At 46.4% G+C, this 25,688-nt stretch overlaps 1 protein-coding gene across 3 annotated transcripts in view; it reads right to left on the reverse strand.

Moving 5' to 3' along the window:
- Positions 1 to 25,688, reverse strand: part of MAPKAP1 (MAPK associated protein 1) — a 453,100-nt gene that overhangs the window by 124,284 nt on the left and 303,128 nt on the right. For all 3 annotated transcript variants that reach the window (XM_030207420.1, XM_030207421.1, XM_030207423.1), the window contains one exon: positions 17,314 to 17,421. In XM_030207420.1, coding sequence (XP_030063280.1) covers positions 17,314 to 17,421 — 108 coding nt within the window. The remainder of the gene's footprint in view (positions 1 to 17,313; positions 17,422 to 25,688) is intronic.

Genomic DNA, 25,688 nt, shown 5'->3' on the forward strand with positions numbered 1-25,688 from the left:
TTTGGATTAGTCGGTTTTGTTTTGGTCCATTTCTAAAAACATCAAGGCACAGCATTTAATGGTTATGTTAATGAACGTTCTTCTGCAAATCAGCATAAAAATCTGAATAATTGAGTTTATGGAACATGCACAGAATAAATTAATGTCATTTTAATCTACTTCAATTATGAATACACAAGCAAACACAAGTTAAAGTAAAGCTGCCCTTTTTCTTTGTAATTCTCAGGGCATTCCACACCCAATATTTAAACTGCCAGCTAGTCTTTAATTTAATTTATGGTGTACCCTGTCTTAATTTTAAATTTCAAATATACTTCACTGAAGCAATACAAAGAAAGTAGAACATTTTGGGCTCACTTGTGCTCAGGCCCAGGGATCAGGGAGGAAGGGATGGTGGCTGCTACTACTACAGTGACCCCTGTTGGCCACAGAGTGGCAATGAGGCACAATCTCTCCACTTCATAAGCCTGCAAGTGTCCCTGGGTCAGCTAACCATAGTGGGAAAGAGATAGGGGAAACTATACAGGTAGTGAGCAGAAAACTTTTATTTGAACATTTTTTGAATAGTAAAAATTTTATTTGTATTGTTTTAATTCACCTTGGAGTTCATTTTTAAAGCACTTAGACTTACAAAGTTCCATAGGTTACTTACTTCATCTCTAATGAAACACCTACAGTCAGTCCAAAATATGGCCATTTGCATAGTTACTTTTGCAAAAAAATGTGATCATGTCACAACACTATTAATTTACCAGCACTGGCTCCCAGTTAATTTTAGGGTTCAATTAATAATTTGGGGATTCAATTAAAGACTTTATGTTTGACTCACAAAGTTATTGAATGTACAAACTTACTTTCTCTTTTCACATGGTACACTTGTAAATTGCATGCCACTAAAATGCCTCACTCTTCACCTCTATTTAACCAAGTTGTCATGTGTTAAGCTTAAATATATATGTGTAGTCAAGCTCCCTGTTGACAATTTGACCCAGCATTCTCATTCTCTCTCTCATATATATATATATATATATATATATATATATATATATATATATATATTATTATACTATGGGACCCTTTTACTAAGCTGCAACAAAAAGTGGCCTGTGCTATGACTGGCTTCAGCGTGTGGAAAACCTATTGCTACTTGTAGCACAGCTGTAAAATGGCCACATTTCTTATTTTCCTCATTAATGGCCACGCTTACTCTACACCCCCATGCTAAAAAATATAAAGTATTTTTTAGTGCATGGAAAACGCGCACAGACCCTAAAACTACTATGGGATGCCTGAATGTGCACAACAGTAGTGGATTTTAACAAGGTAAAATTATGTATCATACCTGATAATTTTCTTTCCATTAATCATAGCTGATCAATCCATAGACTGGTGGGTTGTGTCCATCTACCAGCAGGTGGAGATAGAGAGCAAACTTTGCCTCCCTATATGTGGTCATGTGCTGCCGGAAACTCCTCAGTTATGTCGATATCAAGGCTCCATCGGCAGGACTCAGCACTTAGAGAATTACACCCACAAAGGGACACTCTGCCCAGCTCACCACCGCCGAAACGGGGGAGGGGAATTAACCCAGCTCATCCCCACACAAGTGGGGGAGGGGAATCCGTCCAGCTCATCCCCGCGGAGCGGGGGAGGGACACCACACCCACCGATGCGGGGGGATCTGGCTTATCCTGCAACCGCAACCGCGGGAGGAGCTGATTGACCCTAACACCGCCGAAGCGGGAGGGGTACAAAGCTGCCCTACAGCCGCACGAAGCGGGAGGGAGTGCCGGCAGAATTTAAGTCTCAATCCAGCCCCGTAAAACGGAGGGGAGAGGAATGCAGCAGCTCACTGTAACACAAACTCGTCTCAACTCTTGAAGAATCCAAGTGAAAAAACTTGAACACGAAGTCCTCCTGAAGGAACTGAAGACTAAACTTGAACCTAAAATTCAACCAGAATATAAACAGTACAGATATCTGGGAGGGGCTATGGATTGATCAGCTATGATTAATGGAAAGAAAATTATCAGGTATGATACATAATTTTACCTTCCATATCATCATGCTGATCAATCCATAGACTGGTGGGATGTACCGAAGCAGTACTCACCCAGGGCGGGACATTGAAATCCCTGACCTCAACACTGAAGCTCCAAACCGGGCCTCCGCCCGAGCAGCCACAGTCAAGCGGTAATGCTTGGAGAATGTAAGGGCCGATGCCCAAGTTGCCGCCTTGCATATCTCTGCCAAGGAGACGGACCCGGCCTCTGCCATCGAGGCCGCCTGAGCTCTAGTGGAGTGAGCCTTCAGCTGGATAGGCGGCACCTTCCCCGCGGCCACATAAGCCGCTGCAATGGCTTCCTTGACCCATCTTGCCACTGTAGGCTTAGCAGCCTGCAGACCCTTACGAGGACCTGCAAACAGGACAAACAGATGATCCGATTTCCGGAAATCATTGGTCACTTCCAAGTATCTGATGATGACCCGTCTCACATCCAGATATTTGAGAGCAGAATACTCTTCTGGGTAGTCCTCCCTACGAAAGGAAGGGAGACAGAGCTGCTGACTCACATGGAAGCGAGAAACAACCTTGGGTAGGAAGGAAGGCACTGTGCGAATAGTCACTCCTGCCTCAGTGAACTGCAGAAAAGGCTCTCGACAAGAGAGTGCCTGGAGCTCGGAAACTCTTCTGGCTGAAGTGATAGCCACCAAAAAGACTGCTTTCAACGTCAGGTCTTTCAGAGATGCCCTCGACAAGGGTTCAAAAGGCGGCTTTTGCAAGGCTCTTAGCATCAGGTTGAGATTCCACGCAGGCACCACTGAGTGCAGAGGAGGGCGCAGGTGATTAACTCCCTTGAGGAAACGCACCACATCTGGCTGCGAAGCCAGGGAAGCACCCTTCAGGTGGCCCCTGAAGCAAGCCAGAGCCGCTACCTGGACTTTCAGGGAACTGAGCGACAGGCCTTTCTCCAGACCTTCTTGCCGGAACGCCAGCACTGAAGAAATTGGAGCAGTAAATGGAGAAAGTGAACCTGCTTCACACCACGCTGCAAAGGTACGCCAAACCCTGGCGTAAGCAGTAGAAGTAGAGGGCTACCTCGCTCTCAGCAGAGTGGCGATGACCTTGTCTGAGAAGCCCTTCTTCCTCAGACTCTGCCGCTCAATAGCCAGGCCGTAAGACCAAAGGGGGAGGGATCCTCCATCACCACGGGACCCTGATGTAACAGGCCCTGCTCCACTGGCAGTCGCAGAGGTTCGTCCACTGAGAGCCTGATCAAGTCCGCATACCAGGGACGTCTGGGCCAATCCGGACCCACCAGGATTATCCGGCCCAGATGCTTTGCCACCCGGTCTAGCACCCTGCCCAACATGGGCCAGGGCGGGAACACATAGAGAATCTCTTGTGTCGGCCACTGTTGGAGAAGAGCATCTCTCCCAGGGATCGAGGGTCCCGTCCTCTGCTGAAAAAGCGCGGCAGTTGGCAATTGGCCGATGACGCCATCAGATCTAGGCTCGGCTGGCCCCAGCGCTTCGTGATGTCCAAGAACGCCTGAGCAGATACCTGCCACTCTCCGGGCTCCAAGGTATGGCGACTGAGAAAGTCCGCCTTGACATTCATGACTCCGGCAATGTGGGCCGCTAACAGCTGTTCCAGGTTCGCTTCCGCCCACTGGCATAGATTCATGGCCTCCTTGGCTAGAGGGGCGCTCTTGGTACCTCCCTGGCGGTTGACATAGGCCACAGCCGTGGCATTGTCCGACAGGACCCGTACAGGCTTCAACGCCAGTACCGGGATGAACTCCAAAAGCACCAACCGAATGGCTCTGAGTTCCAGGAGGTTGATAGACCACTTTGCCTCTGCAGGAGACCAGAGCCCCTGCGCTGTCCTTCCCAAGCAGTGGGCTCCCCAGCCCGACAAAGAGGCGTCCGTCGTGACGACAATCCACTCCGGGGTCACCAGAGGCATTCCTGCAGACAACTTGTCTGTCTGCGTCCACCAGCTCAGCGCCTTGCGCACTGCTGGGTCCAAGGGAAGGCGCACAGCATAATCCTCCGACATCGGAGTCCAGCGCTGCAGCAGAGAGTGTTGTAGTGGTCTCATATGAGCCCTGGCCCAGGGCACTACTTCCATCGTGGCCGTCATAGCCCAACAGCTGCACATAGTCCCAAGCCCGAAGAGGAGAGGCTACTAGGAACTGGTCCATCTGAGCCTGAAGCTTGACAATCCGATTGTCTGGCAGGAACACTCTGCCCACTTGGGTGTCGAATCGAACTCCCAGATACTCCAGGGACTGAGTTGGGCGCAGCTGGCTTTTCTCCCAGTTGATGATCCACCCCAGGGAGCTCAAAAGAGCAACCACCCGGTTCACAGCTTTGCCGCACTCTGCATAAGAGGGGGCTCGGATCAACCAGTCGTCCAGATAAGGATGGACTTGTACTCCTTCCTTCCTCAGGAAGGCTGCGATGACCACCATTACTTTGGAGAAGGTCCGCGGAGCAGTAGCCAACCCGAACGGGAGGGCTCTGAACTGGAAGTGTCGGCCCAGTACTGCAAAACGCAGAAAGCGTTGATGAGGAGGCCAGATGGGAATATGCAAGTCCGCTTCCTTGATGTCCAAGGATGCCAGGAACTCTCCTGCCTTCACTGCCGCTATAACAGAGCGGAGGGTCTCCATGCGAAAGTGCCTGATTGACCCCTTTGAGGTCGAGGATAGGCCGTACAGAACCTCCTTTCTTTGGTACCACAAAGTAAATGGAGTAACGTCCCTTGCCAAGCTGATTTTCTGGCACCGGAACGACCGCACCCAGGCGGATCAGATTGTCCAAGGTCTGCTGCACTGCCACAGCTTTGACCGGAGACTTGCAGGGAGAGAGTACAAACCCGTCTCTTAAGGGTCGGCAGAACTCTAGCTTGTAGCCGTCTCTGATGACTTCCAGCACCCAAGCGTCTGAAGTTATTGTGGTCCACTCATCCAGAACCGAGGACAGCCGTCCTCCAATCTGCACTGGGGCGTGGACCAAGGCCCCGTCATTGGGTACAAGACCCTAGGGGAGGACCGGAGGGAGCACCTCCGGGACGGCGGTCTCTGCGAAAGGAATGCTGCTTGGGGGAGAAGTTCCTCTTGAAGGAAGAGGGGGCAGAGGAGCCCGACCTGCCCGGGCGGTACCGACGGGCTTCCTGAAACCGTCCTCTGGAGGTACCGGGGCGAGCACTAGCCCGAGCCCCGACCTCTGGTAACTTCTTGCCCTTAGACGTGCCGAAATCGGTCACGATTTTGTCCAGCTCGACCCCAAAGAGCAGCTTGCCTTTAAAAGGCAATCCAGCCAGGCGGGATTTAGAGGCGTGGTCAGCAGACCTATGCTTCAGCTAAAGCCACCGCCGCGCAGAGATTGTCTGAGCCATGCCTTTAGCTGAGGCCCTCAAGACATCATACAGCAAGTCTGCCAAATAGGCTAAGCCCGATTCCAGGGCCGGCCAATCAGCCCTCAAGGAATGATCCGAGGGGGAAGCCCGCTGCACCATAGACAGGCACGCCCTGGCCACATAGGAGCCGCAAACTGAGGCCTGCAAACTTAAAGCAGCCGCCTCAATGGACGACCTTAAGGCCGCCTCCAATCTTCTGTCTTGGGCGTCCTTTAGGGCCGTGCCACCTTCCACCGGCAACGCCGTTTTCTTAGTCACCGCAGTGATTAAAGAAACCACGGTAGGCCACATATAGGCCTCACGTTCACTTTCAGGCAAAGGATAGAGGCGGGACATAGCCCTAGCCACTTTAAGGCTCGCTTCCGGGACATCCCATTGAGCCGAAATTAAGGTGTGCATGGCCTCATGCACGTGGAAGGTTCTATGCGGGCGCTTCGTCCCCAGCATAATGGCAGAGCCAACAGAGGCTGAGGGAGAGACGTCCTCCGGAGAGGAAATCTTCAAAATGCCCATGGCCTGCATTAACAGGTTAGGCAAATCCTCTGAGCTAAAGAGCCGCGCTGCAGAGGGGTCATCCGCTCCATCCGAGCGGGGATCCGTCTCCTCCAAGGAATCCGCAAAGGACCGTTGGGAGAACTCAGATACGCTGCCCTCATCTACATCGGAGGAGACAAAGTCCTCCAAGGCCTGGGAATCAACCCGAGGGCGTTTACCTCCGGGGGCCTCAACCTCTTTACCAGACGGGGGAGCAGGGGCAGCGTTTTGCATAAGGGAGGCCTGATGCAGCAGCAAAACAAACTCGGGGGAGAAACCCCCCAGACTGTGCACTTCCGCAGCCTGGGCTACAGCCCTAGACGCACCCTCAACCGGCACTCGCAAGAGCGGGGGAGAGACATGCTGCGCATCCAAGATGGCGTCCGGCTCGACACTCCGCGAAGGAGCCGCGCGGGAAAAACGGCGCTTAACTTTAGCCGCTTTTGTGCCGTCGCCCAAATTAAGGGCGTTCATGGCATCAATGTCTCCCACCTCAAGGGCGGCCCAAGAAGAAGCCGTCTGAGCCGCGTGGCCGGCCAATATGGCGGAGGCGAGCCGCGGGGGATGGGCGTTTATGGCGGGAAAAACCGCCACACCGGAGGAAGGACCGGGACACTCATCGGTCACGAAACTGTCACCCAACAAGGGCGATCAGACTTTAAGACCCCCGCATCCCCTCTAGAAGCGCACACGTGATCCGGGGAGCGACTCTTTGCGCCCTCGCCCTCCGACGCTATAGGCCACGTGGAGACCAATCGGGGAACCCCCTGCCCGCTATAAAAGGTAAAAATTACCTGCTTTCCGCTCCGAGCTGTAACGACCTGGTGTCCCAGTGAGTAGCTGCAATAAACGTTTAAATAAACGTCGAAATAAACACCTTTAAGAACGTTCAAAATTTTTTTTTTTCAACCGAGCCAGCGGGAGGGGGGAGAAAAGGAGGGACCTGGCGCCACCAGATTTGCACTTGCTCAAGAAGAGCCCTCAACCCCAGGCACTCAACAAAACCTAAAAATTAGGCTTGGAGGCCTAGCCAGAGCTGCTGCTGTGTGTGACCACCACCTGCTGAGATAGAGAACATACTGAGGAGTTTCCGGCAGCACATGACCACATATAGGGAGGCAAAGTTTGCTCTCTATCTCCACCTGCTGGTAGATGGACACAACCCACCAGTCTATGGATTGATCAGCATGATGATATGGAAGTACACATTAGAATATATATAGCGAGATAGACAGATATAGATATACACACACACATATATATATATACATATATATTTGTTTAACATGCTTATTACAACTGGTGTTTCTGATGTGCATTTTGTGGCTATTGCTGCTAACTACAGAAACATTCTCCATTGCATGTGTGTCACCTGTTTAACATAAAGCTGGATTGTAATTAGTTTGTTACATCAATCAATATTGTGACAAAATAATTAGTTACCCTAGAAGAGACAGTGATATCACACGATTTTGTCTTGATTTGATAAGTAAGGAATATTGATCACTTTAAATATATTAATACACAACACAGAATTTGGCCCTGCACACATTAAATATGGATACTGGTTCATTAGCAAAAAATATTCAAGATGTAACAGAACAATATTTAGGAGCCTATGTACTTAACTGTGAAATGTTCATGGGTTTGCAAACTACAGCTAAAAGATGCAAATGTGTTCTGGGCTCTTTGACATCCTTAGCTTGCAGGGAATATTTTATGCATTGCCACTTTGAGTCCTTGGCTGCTCAACAAATTAAACATTAGGGGGGGAAATGCCTCTTTAAGCAGTGGTGCTAAAAATTTAAAGGGCGCTCTGGCCTGAATCAAACGTTTCCCTAAACCCACCCCTCCCTAATCCCAATGTGGGTCTGAAACCTTTTAAAACACATTCCCCTTCCTGAAACCCCATCCCTTTCAGCTGACACCCCCGCAGTACCCTGACTCACCCTGAGGAATTCAGAGGAGAAGGACAGAGCCCTACTTATTCCTGTCCCAGTGGCTGCCTGATCCCTACTGGTAGTATCATGGTACTACTGCTAGACTTCAGTTCTTTATTTGGCAATCTGACCCCTTATGGTAGTACTGCAAAACTACTGCTAGGGATCAGCCGGCATCATTCTGAGAGAGGCTGCAGCCAGGGCAGGAATAAGAAGGGATCACTCCTGCCCCTACTGTCCCCTGGAGCTCTTGGGGTCAGTCAGTTTGCTGATGGATACTTGGGGGAGAGAGGAGAGAGAGGCTGGACTGGCTCTTTACATTAGGAAGAGAAAGATTTTTGAAACAAGGAAGGATTTTAAAGATATTAGCTCTATTTCATGGCTTGTGCGGTGGGGGGGGGGGGGGGGACTTTTGGCCACCACGGAGGTGAGGTTACCCAATAGGAGGGGGGTCTGTGGGGGAAAAGATCTAATTCAGGATGGAGGGCTTTTTAAAATGTGTGCTGTTGTTGCCACTGAAGAGGGCTTTTTTTTTCCCCGACATCTCTAGAAAAGAAAATAGAGTTCTTGAACTGTAATTAGTTTTCCTGCAAAAACAGACCTGTGAAGTGGAATTGCAGAAGCTTATTAATGCAAAATTTATATAAACTTCTGAGTGGTGTGCTTCCTGCACAAGTGCACTACCATGAAGGGTCATTCCAAAAGTGCATGTCACACAAAAAATAGCAAGAAACGTCTGCACTTTAGCATTTTTGAACTTTTACAGGTGTTTCTTTTTTGCGTGAAGTCACTTCAGTACTGTGACAAGGCAAGCCCCAGAGATTCCCCAGTGAAGCAGTTGAGCCCAGAACTACGGGTCCCAGAAGCCCTTGTAAGAATGAGTGAGGAGAGTAGTCCTAAAAAGATGGAATGGATTCCCAGTCCCAACAGGGGGAGCAATGGCTCGAGGCAGGGGGAGCCTGTTACTCCCTTCCCCACTAGAGGGCGAAGGAAGGATGAAGCTCAGTTTCCCTGGCTTCCCAATCTAATATAATAAAACGCACCCTCAACGTTCTGAGGACAACGTTCTGTGAAGCCTTGAAGCTTGAAGCCTTGAAGCCTGAAGCCTTGAAGCCATCTAAAGTCACTCCCAGGCTGAAGGGTTCGCGCCGGATTCGTGGTGTGAAGCCTTCAAGCCAGCCAGCCGTCTTTGCCCCGCCCTCGCCTCAAACCAAACAAATCCGGAAGCGAAGCGTCAGGGAAGGAGGCGGCGCTCCCGACGTCTAGCCTTCCCTTCGCTGTGTTCCGCCTTCAAAAGAAGGCGGGAGACAGCGAAGGGAAAGCAAGACGTCGGGAGCGCCGCCTCCTTCCCTGACGTTTCGCTGCACGAACCGCCACGGAGGTAAAGTTAAAACGAAGAAGAAAAAAAAAAAGGGATGCATGGATGCGAAGGGGGGGGGGGGATGCATGGATGCGAAGGGGGGGACATGGATGCGAAGGGGGGGGTGGAGAAGAGGGCGGGCCAGGCTGGGACATGGGAGAGAGAGGAGCATGGATGCGAGGCGGGGGGGGTCATGGAAGGGAGAGAGGGGACTTGCTGGAAAAGGATGAATGGAGGCGGCAGGGGACAGAGGAGCATGGATGGGCATGGAATGGGAGGGCAGGGCTCAGGGAGAGAGGGAATTACTGGAAATGGATGAATGAAGGGGCCAGGGGACAGAGGAGCATGGATGGGCATGGATTGGGAGGGCAGGACTAAGGGAGAGAGGGAAATTGCTGGGTAGGGATGAATAGAGGGGACAGATGGGCATGGATGGATATGGATTGTAGGGCAGGCCTCAGGTAGAGAGGGCAATTGCTGGATAGGGAAAAATGGAGGGGTCAGGTGACAGATGAGCATGGATTGGAAGGGCAGGACTCAGGGAGAGGGGAATTGCTGGATAGGGATGAATGGAGGGGACAGATGGGCATGGATGGATATGGATTGCAGGGCAGGACTCAGGCAGAGAGGGGAAATGCTGGATAGGGAAAAATGGAGGGGCCAGGTGACAGAGGAGCATGGATGGGCATGGATTGGAAGAGCAGGACTCAGGGAGAGGGGAATTGCTGGATAGGGATGAATGGAGGGGTCAGATGGGCATGGATGGATATGGATTGCAGGGCAGGCCTCAGGCAGAGAGGGGAAATGCTGGATAGGGATGAATGGAGGGGGCAGGTGACAGAGAAACATGGATGGCCATGGATTGGGAGGGCAGGGCTCAGGGAGAGAGGGGAATTGCTGGAAAAGGATGAATGGAGGGGGCAGGGGACAGATGGCCATGGATTGGGAGGGCACGGCTCACACTCTCTCTCTCATATACAATGTCTTTCTGACTCTCACTCTCACACACTCTGTCTCACACTGTATCACATTCACTCTCTATGTGCCACACAGTCACTCACACACTCGCTTGGTCTCATACACACACTCTCTCTCACACTGTGTCTCACATACACACTTGCACACACTCTCATTCTCACACACACACTCTCTCACAAACACACTCACACCCAGACTCACTCTCTCTCTCACACACTCACACTTTCACTCTGACTCTCAAACAGTCACTCTCACATACACACTCCAAGGAAAACCTTGCTAGCGCCCGTTTCATTTGTGTCAGAAACGGGCCTTTTTTACTAGTCAGTATATAATTCCCCCCAGCTGTGAGAAGGGGAGAGCAGATTTCTTGGAGGCTCTCCGTCACCAGAAGGGAGGAGAGATGCAGGGAGAGAGAGATTCCATGGAGTATGTGGAGGAAGGAAGGAGTCTGCCACTAGAGCTGCCCAAGGGCGAGGAGCCAGCTACCACGGAGTGGGAGAATTCAAACGTTGCTCTGCCCAGCACTTGAAGGCAGTGGAGGAGGCCACATCGGGCGTGGTGCTGAGAGGTGGGAGAAACTGCCAACCCTGCTCCTTACAGGGTTCCCTCTGTGCTGTGAAAAGGCAGGTGATTTGTGGTATTGGCTTGATGTGCAAAGACTGTCCATGAAGATTTGTTCTGAACTGTTGTGCTATATTGGAAGTGTGCTGAACTCTGGAGGGGGAAGAGAAAACTAACGCCCTAATAGAAGAGCTGAGGTCTTGAGGAGCTGAAAGTTTGCTGAGGGATTTTGGGACCGGGACTGTACCTTTTTTTCTTTTGAAGATTATCTTATGAGTACCTTTTTCTTTTGAAGACTGTATTAAGAGGGCTGTACCTTTTGTTAAGAAGAATTAATTATGATTTTTGGTATGAAATTGCCTTGACAATAAAATACTTTGGCCCTGAGTCCCAGTATCAGCAGTATTCTGTCCAGGAACCCTGGGAGCCCCGCAGGCTTGCCAGCTCCACCCAAGAGGAGGAAGCGGACCCCCCCTTCACAGTACATATGAACCTTTGGGAAGGTTAAAACATGACTACATTCAAGGTTCATTTTATTACTAGACTAGTTATAGGGGAAGAATCTGTCAGATCACTCTATGAATTAGCGTTGTGGGAAGAGTTAAAAGTGCACTGTAACCACAGGGGCACTCAGAGTTGTGACAAGTATCCACTAAGTAGAATTAGGATTAGAATTTTTACAAACATGTCAATCTTGGAATTTGGAAAACCAGTCAAAGTCTCTCCCTAGCCAGTTGGGTTTTTACTATTACCGCAATAAATATGCAAAGAAAAGATTTGCAGATTTCTGCTTGTATATTCACTACAAATATCCTGAAAACCAGACTAGTTAGGTGAGCCTCCTGGAGACAGTTGGGAAATGTTGGTCTATAGTATAAAATGTACTTATATGTGCGCATTTCAGCTACAAATACAAGTAGAAGTACTCATATAAAAAAAGAAATATCTACTTAGAATTGCTCATCACTTAACAGATAGTCTTGTTCATGATCCTAAGAAATCTGAAATAAGGCAAACAGAGTAGAATTCTGCATATTGTAAAAATATATGGATTTAATTGGTTCAAAAAGAATGCGTAAGGGATTTGTCTGGCTTAAGATTTAGTTTAAAAGGCATTTGGTAGAAGGTAGCTGTGTTGGGGGGGTGAGCAAGAGATGCTGGACACACAGGGGAGGGAGATGGTGATGTGCTGGGCCTGCTGAGAAGGGGGGAAGTAAGAGGGGACAGAAAAAGACCAGAAGGGGGAGGGGAAAGAAGGGATAGATGCTGGACCCAGGGAGGAAGGACAGGAGGGAAAAGACTGGATCAAAGTGAGAGGGGATGGAACAGAGGAGGAGGAAAAAGGGAAATATGCCACCATGAGAGATGGGCAGGGGAGATATGCTGGACCTGGAGTGTGGGAGGAGACAGGGGAGGGGCACAGACAGGGACAGAGGGGCAATGCAGGAAAAGAAATGGGAGAGGGACACAAATGGAAAATGCTAAATATAAGGGGAGTGACAGAGACACTAAGAGGGCAGATGCGGAACATGGAGGGAGGATAGGAACAGGAACACAGAAGACAGATACTGGACAGGTCAGATAGGAATGCAAATAAAAGACGGATGGTGAAGACAAAAAGAAAAGAAATATAAAATGAACAGGAGACTCTCGAAAAACAGGAAAAACAGAGAAAAGCAGAAGATACACTTGAACCAAATCAAATGGAAAAATAAAATGCTCAGGTAAACATAGTCTCTACCACCTCCCTTGGAAGGGCATTCCAGGCATCGACCACCGTGAAAACGAATTTCCTGACATTACTCCTACGTCTACCACCCCGCAACCTCAGCTCGTGTCCAGTAGAAAAAACTATTTTATTCTTAGTTCATTAACTGGAACATGTCAACTTTGGGAAATGCGCATCTCTGATACCTTGCATTTCTATTTCTATAGTATTGCTGTTGTAGCAAGTCTGACTTACTGAAGGTTTACAGTCTTTTGCCTTCATGTCTTTATTACTGATCTGCGGTCCCTTGTTTCATATTTGCTGAGGGTCTCTCTGTTTTTCATGCGTGACCAAGGTGCAATATTCTGCTAGCATGTAGTTTCTATGAAGAGATTTATGTTAGTGTTTTCTCACTAAGATGCTGTATTAGTGTTTTAGAGCTCGGTGTAATATTTACAGTGCTGCCTTTTCACAGATAAGGTTGCTGCTGCTCTTTGAGTCCTGGGAGTTAATGCTGTTGTGGTATGGTAAAATTCTGAGTGTGTTTTTGCATAACTTTGGACATACTTTTTTTCCTAGTGGAAGGACTGTGTGTGTTAGCCTTACTAAGGAGACATCAAAAGTTTAATTTTAGTTTGCCATAACATCAGACAGGGTTTATGAAATAATCATAGAATGTACATACATGTGTCATTTTTTCTTCTGAGATGGGAATTCTAGTTGGACAGTTGGTTGTAGAGGTGTGGGACAAAGCAGGGGAAGGGTTTGGATAATTTCCTTTAAAAAAAAAAGTCCATAAGTCACTATTAAGATGGACTTAGAAAACTCCTATTTCTAGGATAAGCAACATAAAACCTGTTTTACTCTTTTGGGATCTTGCCAGGTACTTGTGACTTGACTTGGCTTCGCCACTGTTGGAAACAGGATACTGGGTTTGATGGACCTTCAGTCTGTCCCAGTATGGCAATGCTTATGTTCTTATAATAGTAGGTGTACCTTGGGACTTGGGGGGGGGGGGGGGGGCATAAAGCATGGCAGATTTCAGTTTTTTCTCTGTCAGATGTTGGCAACCCTATTTTACACATATGCATACATCTACGTTGTGTCTTTTTTTTGTGGTTTGGGACAGTGTCTTGAATCTTAGATACCTAATTTAAAAACAATTCCCCCATCCAAAAGTATGGTTCAAATTATCAACTGTTACTCCAGAGCAGATGAAGAGCTTCTGGTCTCAGAACAGCAGTACTAACTCAAAATATCAAGTTGCCTGTTTCTTGATTTTTATTGCTTCCCTTTCTGGTTTTATTCCAAAATCTTTGTGCTAACATATTTTACGTTTCTTAGTTTCCAGCTATTGTTTTGGTATAAAAGGCTAAACTCCTTTGTGTTTTGAATTTCTTTTTCTGATTAGTGTACAGATATCTGGGCAGAGCATCAACCCAACAAGCATTCTAATTTACTTCAATTCTGGGGAGAGGAAGTGATGGTGCTGGTGATGAGGGAAAGGGGTAGTAGGCAGTTCACTAAAAGATATGAAACACTAATATCTCTGTAAGGCTAACAATGAATATAAGAACAAAAAATTTGGGATAGGGAGAAATCACAATATTTTCTTTAAGTACCAACTGAATTTTTGTAGAGTGCTGCTTTATAAAAATACTTAGTAACATCATGGACTGTGGAAATATAGTACAATACAGTCTTACACTATCAAATTATTCTGAGCCATTATAATTTTATAATGTTGCCTTCAATTGTATTGAACTTGATGATCTGTAACAAATACTATTAAATGCAGTTTAGAGACACTGTACAAACAGATCAGTTATGGCATCCATTTTTATTTCTTTTATTGGCCCAGCAGTTTTCTCCTGTGGGCTTCCAGCTCAGTTGGCACCAGCCTCTATTGGAACATATCATTTTCCATTTTATAAACTCCTTCTGCTCCTCAATCTAGTCCCTGCTCCTAGGGCCACAGAATGCAGCAACTCTTAGAACTATGTCCTCCCCCCCCCCCCCCCCCTCCCACCTTCCGCTTTTTGAGATAAACCTGTCGGGTATCATCATAAGATGAAGACTCCTCTCCCCAACTTCCTGCTCAGCTATAATACTTTTTTTACCTGAATTTCCTAAAAGAGGAACAGAAGTAACAAAACTTCTGCTGGTAAAAGGACCACTTTGGCAATTAAACAAAGGAGAGAAGCAGTACAAGGTTTACACAGGCTGGTTATAACCTGAAAGCAAATAATTAAGAAAAACTGGTCAAAAAAAGATAAACAGAATCAGTGGTGTATCCAGACAGCCAATTTTGGGTGGGCCTGAGCTCAGACTGGGTAGGCACAACATTTTCTCTCTGCCTCCAACCTCTCCCCACTCTCCACCCCTCTCCCAGAACCTCCCAAATCAAAATAGAAAAAAACTTTAGCTGATGCTGATCCCCAAGGTTTGTCAGGTGAGGACTTCCTCCAAAGGAAGCCAGAACTCCCATTTAACAAGCTTGGTAGGCAGCAGTAACTTCCCTGAGCCACTGATGCTGCACCCCATGCATGCTTGGTTTTTGCAAGGATGCTGTTGCCAACTGCAGAGCAAGACAGAAGGGAGTTCTGGCTGCTTCAGGAGGAAGTCCTCAGCTGGCAGTGCTTAGGGATCCCCACCAGCTACAGAAAGGGTTACGGCTGGTGTTAGACATGTTGGGGCCCAGGTTAGAAAATAAAGAAAGGGGGTCCACAATCCCCTCTCCTCCCTGCCTCCCCTCCTATCTCCCCACCTGCCAGTAAAATTACACTGACAAGACCCTCACCTAATACAGAACAAGGGATCACAAATTAGAAATAAAAATATGTAGCAAAAACTGAACTGGGAACCCCATGAAATTAAAATTAGCATGTACTGCAACTCTGGAGAAACAAAAAGTGAAACTTATTTCCTTTTCTAGTGAATATAATACATAGACATCTGCTATGTACATTTCGCAAAGCTAACATATTTCAGTTAATAAATTCAAAATAAAATTATTTTTTCTACCTTTGTTGTCTGGACATTTTATTTTTCCCATCATATTGGTTTCAGTTTCTCTTTTCCTGTCTGCCCTCTGCTAATTCTCCTTCAAGCAGCTGCTGTCCATTTGTCTTTTCTCTTCTCTCCTGTCTTGATCCATTCCCTCACTACAACTGCATCTGACACAGTGATCTTTCCTTTTTGGCTCTTTCCTCTTTTTTTTTTTCTGCCTCTCTATCCACGCAAATGTCACCCTCTTTCTCATCCTTCTCCTTCTTTTTACTTTTCAGCTACCTATCAAATTCCCATCTTCTTCTCTGACCCACTAGCTTTCCTATTCCCCATCTCATTCTTTCCCCAGCTTTCCATTGCCTTTTACCTTTAATCTACTCCCCATTACCGTATTTCCACCCTCCCCCGTAATCACTATCCTCTTCTCATTCATATCCCCCCCCCCCCACCTCTGCAACATGGTCCATCATTCCATTTTCCTCCCTCCACCCTTCTAGCTCAGCATCTGCTTCCTCTTTCTCCCCTACGCACCCTTTTAGCCTATCTCCCTGTCCCTTTCACCCCACACTCAGCATCTTCCGGCCCCTTTTCTCATCCCATCTGCCCCCTCCCCCGTGATCCAAAATTTTCCCCTCTCATCTCCGTCCCTCTCATGGTCCAGCATTTCTCCCTCAATCCCTTCTGCCTCTGGATCCAAAATCTCCCTCTTTCTCCCCTCCCCCCCATGACCAACATCTCTCTCTTCTCTCCTCCCTCTCTCTCCCTGCGCCCCAGGTCCAACATCTCTCTTGTTCTCTCTCCACCCCCCCCCCCCCATGAAGCATCACTCCTTCTCCCCCCTCCTCTGCCATGTCCAACATTTCTCCCTCTCTTGCCCCTCTACCTCACAGCATCTCTCTCTCTCCCACGTGACACCCCCCAAGGACCAATAATTCTCCCTCCCTTCTGTTGTCCAGTCTTTCTCTAACAGATCCATGGTCTGGATCCACCCCCACCCTGTCTACCTTAACAAGCGTTTCTCTTTGAAGGGTCGCCAGCAGTGGCAGCGATTCCTGCACGCTGCCTGCACATGACCCAAAAGTCTTCCTTCTGCTGCATTCAGCCCGGGTGAAAATAGGAAGTTGTGTCAGAGGGAGAGAAAGCGAGAGATGCAGGACAGTGACAGCCTCTGTAGCCAAGCCCAGCTTGCATACCTCATGCCAGTGCTGTCAAGCGTGCACCGCTGCTGGGTGGGCTCGAGTCCAAAGTGAGTAGGCCTGGGCCCACCCATGGCTATGCCCTTAAACAGAATATCACAGTGGCTTTCCTAGCTTGTTCGCCACCCAGGGCGGGTCACCGCTGTGGCCTCCCCCGGTACATCACACCCCCAAGGCGCACCCCCCCCCCCCTCCGAAGTGAACCCTATCACCTTTCCTCCTACCATGGGGGTGTGTGGAGCAGGTGCACGGCTTTGAAGGTCTCCTGTCCGGGAACAGGAAGTAACGTCAGAGAGGGCAGGGGACCGGCAGGGAAGACAGCTGCGTGCTTGCTCCTTACACCCCCTTGCTGCCTCACCCGGGGCGGACCGCCCCCACCACCCTAGCCTTGGTACTCTACTGTCACAGTACTTATCAACTGTATACCATCATTCATTTCATTTTGGATAATTCCTTTGGCAGACAGATCAAAGCTGCCTTTGGAAACAAATTCTTGTTGAAATTCACTTGTCTGGCCAACCTGGCATTTGCTTCAGAATATGAGTTGTGTAAATGTGAGCAGTTTATAAGAGCAGAAATGAAAATAAGAAACATACTGTTCTCCCGAACAAGGCAAAATTCCAATGTGCTCTGGCTCTCCAAGCTGCCGTCTAGATCTACAGGGACATTGGGTTGACTCTGCTTCTCCAAGCGATATTGAGGACCTGAAATAAAATAACAGGATTAAAATTATTATTTTAAAATAGGTTAATTGTAAAGAAACATTATGATGTGATAGATTTAAGGAGTGAAAAAAGAAATACCACCTCTCTTCCCTAAGGCAGTTCCTAGTAAAAGGTGCATAATTAAGCTTTTGATTCACAGTTGAATCTTTCTCATAAATGATCTTTTCAAATCTATGTGCATATTGAACACATATACATAATATTATAGTGAGGTTCAAAGCAATATTTACAGTTGTGAAATTAATGCTCAAATGTTAGTTTGCCTGCCTACATACTGATATGGCAAAGGATTTTACACTGAAACCACATTTGTGGCATACAGTACAATTGTGGGTTTAGGTTAAAATCCTTTATTTAAGCAATAGCAATTAAGCTTTGAGAAGCTTTATGCAGCACCAAGACAGTTACAAAGTAAACCAAACGTGCTAATGAAAATAGTCTTACAGTAGAGTACTTAAATTAACAAAAAGAGCCTTATGGCGAAGATGCCATGTGTCTCTGAATACTACTTAATTCACAGAAGGGATTTAAAGAGGTCCTCATGATGGAGGAATATTCAAGAGGCCACTGGGCTTGTCCTGCACTCCTCCACCATCACAAGTTTACCCCCTTTGAGCTGGGGTAGCACAGGGCTAATAAACCATAAAAGAGAGAGAAAACCTAAAGAGCTGTTCTAAGTGAAACAGAAAATGACATTTTTTTCAGGGTGGGGGGAATCTTGATTTCTTAAAATGACTTTTTCCGAATCATTTATCTTGTTTTCTTCCTCCTTTTCTTCTAAAACATTAAAAGCAACTTCAAATATTCATATTTATGCAACTTATGCATGAGTACATCACCCCCCCCCCAAAAAAAAAACAACAACAAAATGTCTCCATGCTTTGTATATTGGTATTACCTATGCTTACAAAATAAAGACTTTTATAATTCAACCTGAAAACAACTAATATATCTTTTGTGTAATTTGTGTAATGACATTAGAGGCTGATCGAAACTGTTTTGTTCAGTTTCAGCCAAAACTGTCTTGCCCTGAAACTACTACTACTATTTAGCATTTCTATAGCGCTACAAAGCATACGCAGCGCTGCACAAACATAGAAGAAAGACAGTCCCTGCTCAAAGAGCTTACAATCTAATAGACAAAAAATAAATAAAGTAAGCAAATCAAATCAATTAATGTGAACGGGAAGAGATGAGGGTAGGTGGAGGCGAGTGGTTACAAGTGGTTACGAGTCAAAAGCAATGTTAAAGAGGTGGGCTTTCAGTCTAGATTTAAAGGTGGCCAAGGATGGGGCAAGACGTAGGGGCTCAGGAAGTTTATTCCAGGCGTAGGGTGCAGCGAGACAAAAGGCGCGAAGTCTGGAGTTGGCAGTAGTGGAGAAGGGAACAGATAAGAAGGATTTATCCATGGAGCGGAGTGCACGGGAAGGGGTGTAGGGATGGACGAGTGTGGAGAGATACTGGGGAGCAGCAGAATGAGTACATTTATAGGTTAGTAGAAGAAGTTTGAACAGGATGCGAAAACGGATAGGGAGCCAGTGAAGGGTCTTGAGGAGAGGGGTAGTATGAGTAAAGCGACCCTGGCGGAAGATGAGACGGGCAGCAGAGTTTTGAACCGACTGGAGAGGGGAGAGGTGATTAAGTGGGAGCAGTCTCCTCAAAAACGAAAATTAGCACCACCATCAACCCCTCGCTCCCCACTCCAACAAGGCTAGTGCTGCCTCCCCCTCACTTCCCTGTGAACAAAGGTAGCCTCTTCCCCCCTCCCCCAGGGACTACCTTAGAGTCCCTGGTGGTCTAGTGGCTAGTCGGGGCAGGAGCAATTCCCAGTCAGTCCTGCCCCTGCCATCCCTGCCATCAAAATGTCTGCCAAGGCCTTCAGTATGTGCTATGGGTATACAGTAAGTTTTGGTTTCAGATGAAAGTTGTACAGGCATTTTCAGCTGAAACCAAAACAAGCCCGAATAAAGATTTTGAGCCATTTTCAGCACAGAAGCCCAAATTTGGTTGGCCTATAGATATAACAACCCCTACCAGTCTGTTACGCTCCCACTGTATCAGTTTGTAGATTCTGCTGAGACCACATGCAATATATGCAATCCTGAAAATGAAACTTTACCAGAATTCTGCTATGGTCCATCTCTGACATTCATTGTAACAATGGAAGACAGTTCTCCTCTATTTAAAATACTGAGATACGTCATGATTTCTCAATGTTAATGGAATTATTTTGCAGGTTACAATACCTTGCACTGGATTTTTTTTTTTTTTTTTAAGATTTTTGCCTAGCAATTTCCTATTGCTTCTTTGGCGCTTTCTGCTCAGTCAGCACTGGTACCTAATGGTCTCTACACCTTGAGATTTCATTTATCACTACCTTGGGGATTTTTCCCCCCATCTTGTAATGCATCCCAGCTCACTCAGCCCAAGCAGCGCAGCATTCCTCTTTGGCTGGGGGCCATGAAGCAAGGCTCTCTGGAACCCTGCAATCGTGGATTCTAAATCTGCTGAGATTCCTATCCAAGGATGTAACCAGTTTATGGAATATTTACAAATCTGTTTCCTGGGTCATCTTTTTGGGTAATTTGTTCCACCATATGGGTGACATCTCTGAAAACTTTATGTTCCTTAACCAAGTCCCCTGCATCTCTTTCCAGGTCAGAACCCTCAGTAACTGCTCAGAACCCTATCTTAAATCCCTACCGGGAACATACTTTTTAACACTCTAAAAGTCAGCACCGTACCTTAAATTGAAGTCTGATTAGAACTGGCAGGCAAAGCAGTTCTTTCAAAAGGGGAGAAACATGTTACCCCCATGACTTCCCCATAATCAATTTTGTGGTCACATTCTGAATCATTTGAAGCATATGGAATAAGAATTTAGGTAAACCCATATGAAGAGTGTTATAATAATCTGCATATGAAATAAACCAAGTTAGTGTCCTAGCCTTCAAGGACTTTTTCTAGGCTAATATAGCTACTTTGAAAATAACAGTATTCCTAGAGAATGTTAAGAATATTTCAATCATCTCAAAAGAATGCAAAACAAAACACCAGTCTGATGAAGCACTGGTCTCATGTAACAGATCTCAGTTGTCTATATTTATTTATTTGGATGTAGCTCAGTAGTAGTTCAAGGTGAGTTATATTCATGTACAGTAGGTATTTCCGTATCCTGGGACAACCTACATTTTTATCTGAGGCAAAGGAGAATTAAGTGACTTGCTCAAGATCAAAATAAGTAGCAGTGGGATATGAACTAGCCCCCCCCCCCTCCCTGGTTGTCAGCCCAGTGCTCTAACCATTAGGCTACTCTTCCACTCAATGCAAAAGGAAAATTTTCATGCTGGGTTGTTTTAGCTGCAGTCTGTTTTACTGTTCCCCAAACTAAGGTTCACAAAAATACAACTGCATGCAAAACCAACATCTTGCTTGAACCAACCTCTATCTATATGTCCATTTCAAACTCCCTCTCTATCCAGGCCAGACTAAACTTATTGCCTTCACCTCTTTTTCCAACTTCAGACCAAGGGCCAGGGTGCTAATTTCCCCAGGTACGATATTTCCTGTCAAACAAGATGGATCTTTCTCTAGCTTCCACTGGGATCACTGGAGTCATTCACATACTCACTCCTTTCCTCTTCCTCCTGCTTGTCCTTGGGCTTCCTGGGGCCCTGTAAAGGAGGAGCTGGAATTTAGTCCCTCTCCCTATCCTCCCCTCCTAACCGGGATTCTCTTCTTGTGCCTACTGGACTTTGATCGAATGTTATTCCATTCTCCAGGGCTAGTTCAAGGGCATTAAGCATACTAGATGAACCATCAGTCTTGCACACCCCCACTCCGATTATATTTCAGGTTCTTAAGTTCCCCACAAGATTTAAATACTTAAATTCAACAACAGCATCTCACCAAGAAAATCCAATAAAAGAACGTAATTGGACATTATACTTTTAAATATTAAACAGTTAAGCACAAGTTGATGATTCTGTTTGTGTGGCTGTCAGGATCTACTTTGCTTTGATTGCTGCTGCTGCTCTTTGCCATCCCTACCCCATGCAAGATGCCACTCTAGGTAATCACCTAGTTTGCCTAGTGGTTAAGCTGACCCTGCCTCTTACTCTATCCCTGGGTTAACACCCTGTATCTTCAGAACCAAACAAAAATGACCTACAGAAAGATAAGAGTAAAACCTTTCTTCCCAAGGGATATATTTCGCAGCCTGGTACAATCAATGGTGCTAAGTCACCTAGACTACTGCAATGCACTCTAAGCTGGTTGTAAAGAACAAATCATCAAGAAACTTCAAACAGCCCAAAACACTGCAGCCAGACTCACATTTGGTAAAACAAAATACGAAAGTGCCAAACCCCTAAGAGAAAAACTACACTGGCTCCCACTCAAAGAACGTACAGTGGGGGAAATAAGTATTTGATCCCTTGCTGATTTTGTAAGTTTGCCCACTGACAAAGACATGAGCAGCCCATAATTGAAGGGTAGGTTATTGGTAACAGTGAGAGATAGCACATCACAAATTAAATCCGGAAAATCACATTGTGGAAAGTATATGAATTTATTTGCATTCTGCAGAGGGAAATAAGTATTTGATCCCCCACCAACCAGTAAGAGATCTGGCCCCTACAGACCAGGTAGATGCTCCAAATCAACTCGTTACCTGCATGACAGACAGCTGTCGGCAATGGTCACCTGTATGAAAGACACCTGTCCACAGACTCAGTGAATCAGTCAGACTCTAACCTCTACAAAATGGCCAAGAGCAAGGAGCTGTCTAAGGATGTCAGGGACAAGATCATACACCTGCACAAGGCTGGAATGGGCTACAAAACCATCAGTAAGACGCTGGGCGAGAAGGAGACAACTGTTGGTGCCATAGTAAGAAAATGGAAGAAGTACAAAATGACTGTCAATCGACAAAGATCTGGGGCTCCACGCAAAATCTCACCTCGTGGGGTATCCTTGATCATGAGGAAGGTTAGAAATCAGCCTACAACTACAAGGGGGGAACTTGTCAATGATCTCAAGGCAGCTGGGACCACTGTCACCACGAAAACCATTGGTAACACATTACGACATAACGGATTGCAATCCTGCAGTGCCCACAAGGTCCCCCTGCTCCGGAAGGCACATGTGACGGCCCGCCTGAAGTTTGCCAGTGAACACCTGGATGATGCCGAGAGTGATTGGGAGAAGGTACTGTGGTCAGATGAGACAAAAATTGAGCTCTTTGGCATGAACTCAACTCGCCGTGTTTGGAGGAAGAGAAATGCTGCCTATGACCCAAAGAACACTGTCCCCACTGTCAAGCATGGAGGTGGAAATGTTATGTTTTGGGGGTGTTTCTCTGCTAAGGGCACAGGACTACTTCACCGCATCAATGGGAGAATGGATGGGGCCATGTACCGTACAATTCTGAGTGACAACCTCCTTCCCTCCGCCAGGGCCTTAAAAATGGGTCGTGGCTAGGTCTTCCAGCACGACAATGACCCAAAACATACAGCCAAGGCAACAAAGGAGTGGCTCAGGAAGAAGCACATTAGGGTCATGGAGTGGCCTAGCCAGTCACCAGACCTTAATCCCATTGAAAACTTATGGAGGGAGCTGAAGCTGCGAGTAGCCAAGCGACAGCCCAGAACTCTTAATGATTTAGAGATGATCTGCAAAGAGGAGTGGACCAAAATTCCTCCTGACATGTGTGCAAACCTCATCATCAACTACAGAAGACGTCTGACCGCTGTGCTTGCCAACAAGGGTTTTGCCACCAAGTATTAGGTCTTGTTTGCCAGAGGGATTAAATACTTATTTCCTTCTGCAGAATGCAAATAAATTCATATACTTTCCACAATGTGATTTTCCGGATTTAATTTGTGATGTGCTATCTCTCACTGTTACCAATAACCTACCCTTCAATTATGGGCTGCTCATGTCTTTGTCAGTGGGCAAACTTACAAAATCAGCAAGGGATCAAATACTTATTTCCCCCACTGTATTACGTTCAAGGTTTGCACCTTGGTTCATAAAATTATTTACGGAGATGCCCCAGTCTACACGTCGGACCTCATAGACCTACCACCCAGAAACACTAAAAGATCAGCATGCACATTCCTGAATCTCCACTTCCCCAGCTGCAAAGGACTAAAATACAAATTAACACATGCATCCAGCTTTTCCTACATAAGCACGCAGTTCTGGAATGCACTACCACTTGACGTGAAAAAAATGCGCAACCTAATCAACTTTCGGAAATCACTGAAGACCTACCTCTTCAACACAGCATACCACAATGATCCATCATATGAACTTTAGCGTATTACAGCTTGATCTGTTATTTCGAATGTGATCTATTTATACCTGATTGCTTAATTCCACTATGTCTCCCATGTTCTTTATGTAATTAACAATTGTATCTTTTATTCTGGAATGGCGATAGCCATGATGGAACAATGTAAGCCTCACTGAGCCTGCAAATGGGTGGGAAAATGTGGGATACAAATGCAACAAATAAATAAATATTTGTTTGACTTATCTACTACAGATTCTATGGAATGTGTTGGCTTTAAGATTCATATTGGTTTCACCTGTCTTGTCACAAGTAGTGGAGCATAACAATTGACTGTCTACTGAAGAAAAGACCAACAACATAGGCAGCCAGGACCCCCACATCCCCTCCTGCTCCTCATCCCTCTGCATGGCTAAGTCTAGCCTGTGGGATGTATCGAATAGTAATTTACAGTGAAACTGGGGTATATGTGGTATAAACATGAATGTCATTCTCTGTATTATTTGTCCTTTGTGGGATCAGAAAAGCTGCTCTCATCTCCACTGCTCTCCAGCAAGACTGCCTACCAATGAGTGCAGCCAGACCCAGTTGGTGCCATGTGCTTGTACTGGGTTTCTGGGCTCTGCTATGGCCACCAATTGCCACATGGGAACACCTATCACAATCAGAGATAGCCCCGATTCCAAGCCTCATCCCACATCTAGGTGCGCCTGCATTTTGAGACATTGGTCATGCACACTTGTAATGGGTGGCTCGGTAGACGATGCTCGTCGGGGTGAGGCTGTGGCCTCCTCCTTTTATCCCCTCCTGCCAGTTCCTCCCTTGGAGATAAGGTCCAACAGAGTTCCAGGCCAAGGAGGGAAATGTCCTGTTGTGGCTGGGGATAGTACAACCCTAAGAAGTGAGGGGATGGGATGAGCGCACTACTTAAACACCGGCTATTATGTACCCTGGCTTGTTACCACTCTAGAATTTGAAACCAAAGCATAGTTTGAAATATTACAGCAAAAGAATGAACAAAAGAAACGCTATCTATAAATGAGATATAACAAAATAACAAATTCCAGAACAGAAAGGAGGCAGAAAATGACAAAATTTGCACAGAAGTCCAAAAATTACAGAAGCTAAAAATTTGTGTTTCTAGGTCAGCAATGATATTGCTAGATTTTATAAGAAGAATTTTTTTCAAAAGATTTAACAGGTCAGGACTGTATATAAGTAGTAATGATATATTTCTGTGCTGCAGAATTGAAAATAAACTATAGATCCGTGTGTGAGCATGTGTGGTTATATAGAGAATCTGCACAGATTCATCCATGGGGGAGATTATCTATATATCCCTCTAATGGATGTATCTATGCATATTTATTTTATATACATACACTGGTGTAATGCATTTCAGTTATACATGAATGTACACTTCAGAGACTTGGTGCAAAAAGGCAGGAAGCCAGCAGCTGCATTCCCTCCCCCCCCCCCCCCCCCCCCCCCCAACACACCAAAAAAGCTGCTCTAAGGCAATTTCTACTGTAACAGAAACTGCAGTGAAATGACTCTATGATTCTGACTCTGTAAAAGGAGGTTTAACAGAAGAATGTAAACAAGTCTCCAGGCAACATCTACCCTTTTAAAGAAAAGTTTCAAGAACATTGCAAATCTACAGCTCTATTGCTTTTAAGGGGGGAGAGGGTAGAGGGGGGAGGGAGAAGAACAGGGGACCGACCGTAAGGATGATTCTGTGAAGCACAGGCACAGCTCTATTGAAGTAAATAGAAAACTCATTTTAGATGTTCAAGTGATGTATTTATTGTAGAAAGATCATGTAGCTTAATGGTCTAGTAGCTACAAAATACTGCTTTGGGCACCTGAACAGAATTTCCCAGGCCAAATACTAGAACAGTTTCTGTCTTTGAAAGGGGTGGGGGGGAGGTTAATCCTGAAGCAGCCAAAA

This window comes from Microcaecilia unicolor, chromosome 6 (genome assembly GCF_901765095.1).
Source record: "Microcaecilia unicolor chromosome 6, aMicUni1.1, whole genome shotgun sequence".
In the NCBI taxonomy this organism is placed as follows: Eukaryota; Metazoa; Chordata; class Amphibia; order Gymnophiona; family Siphonopidae; genus Microcaecilia; species Microcaecilia unicolor.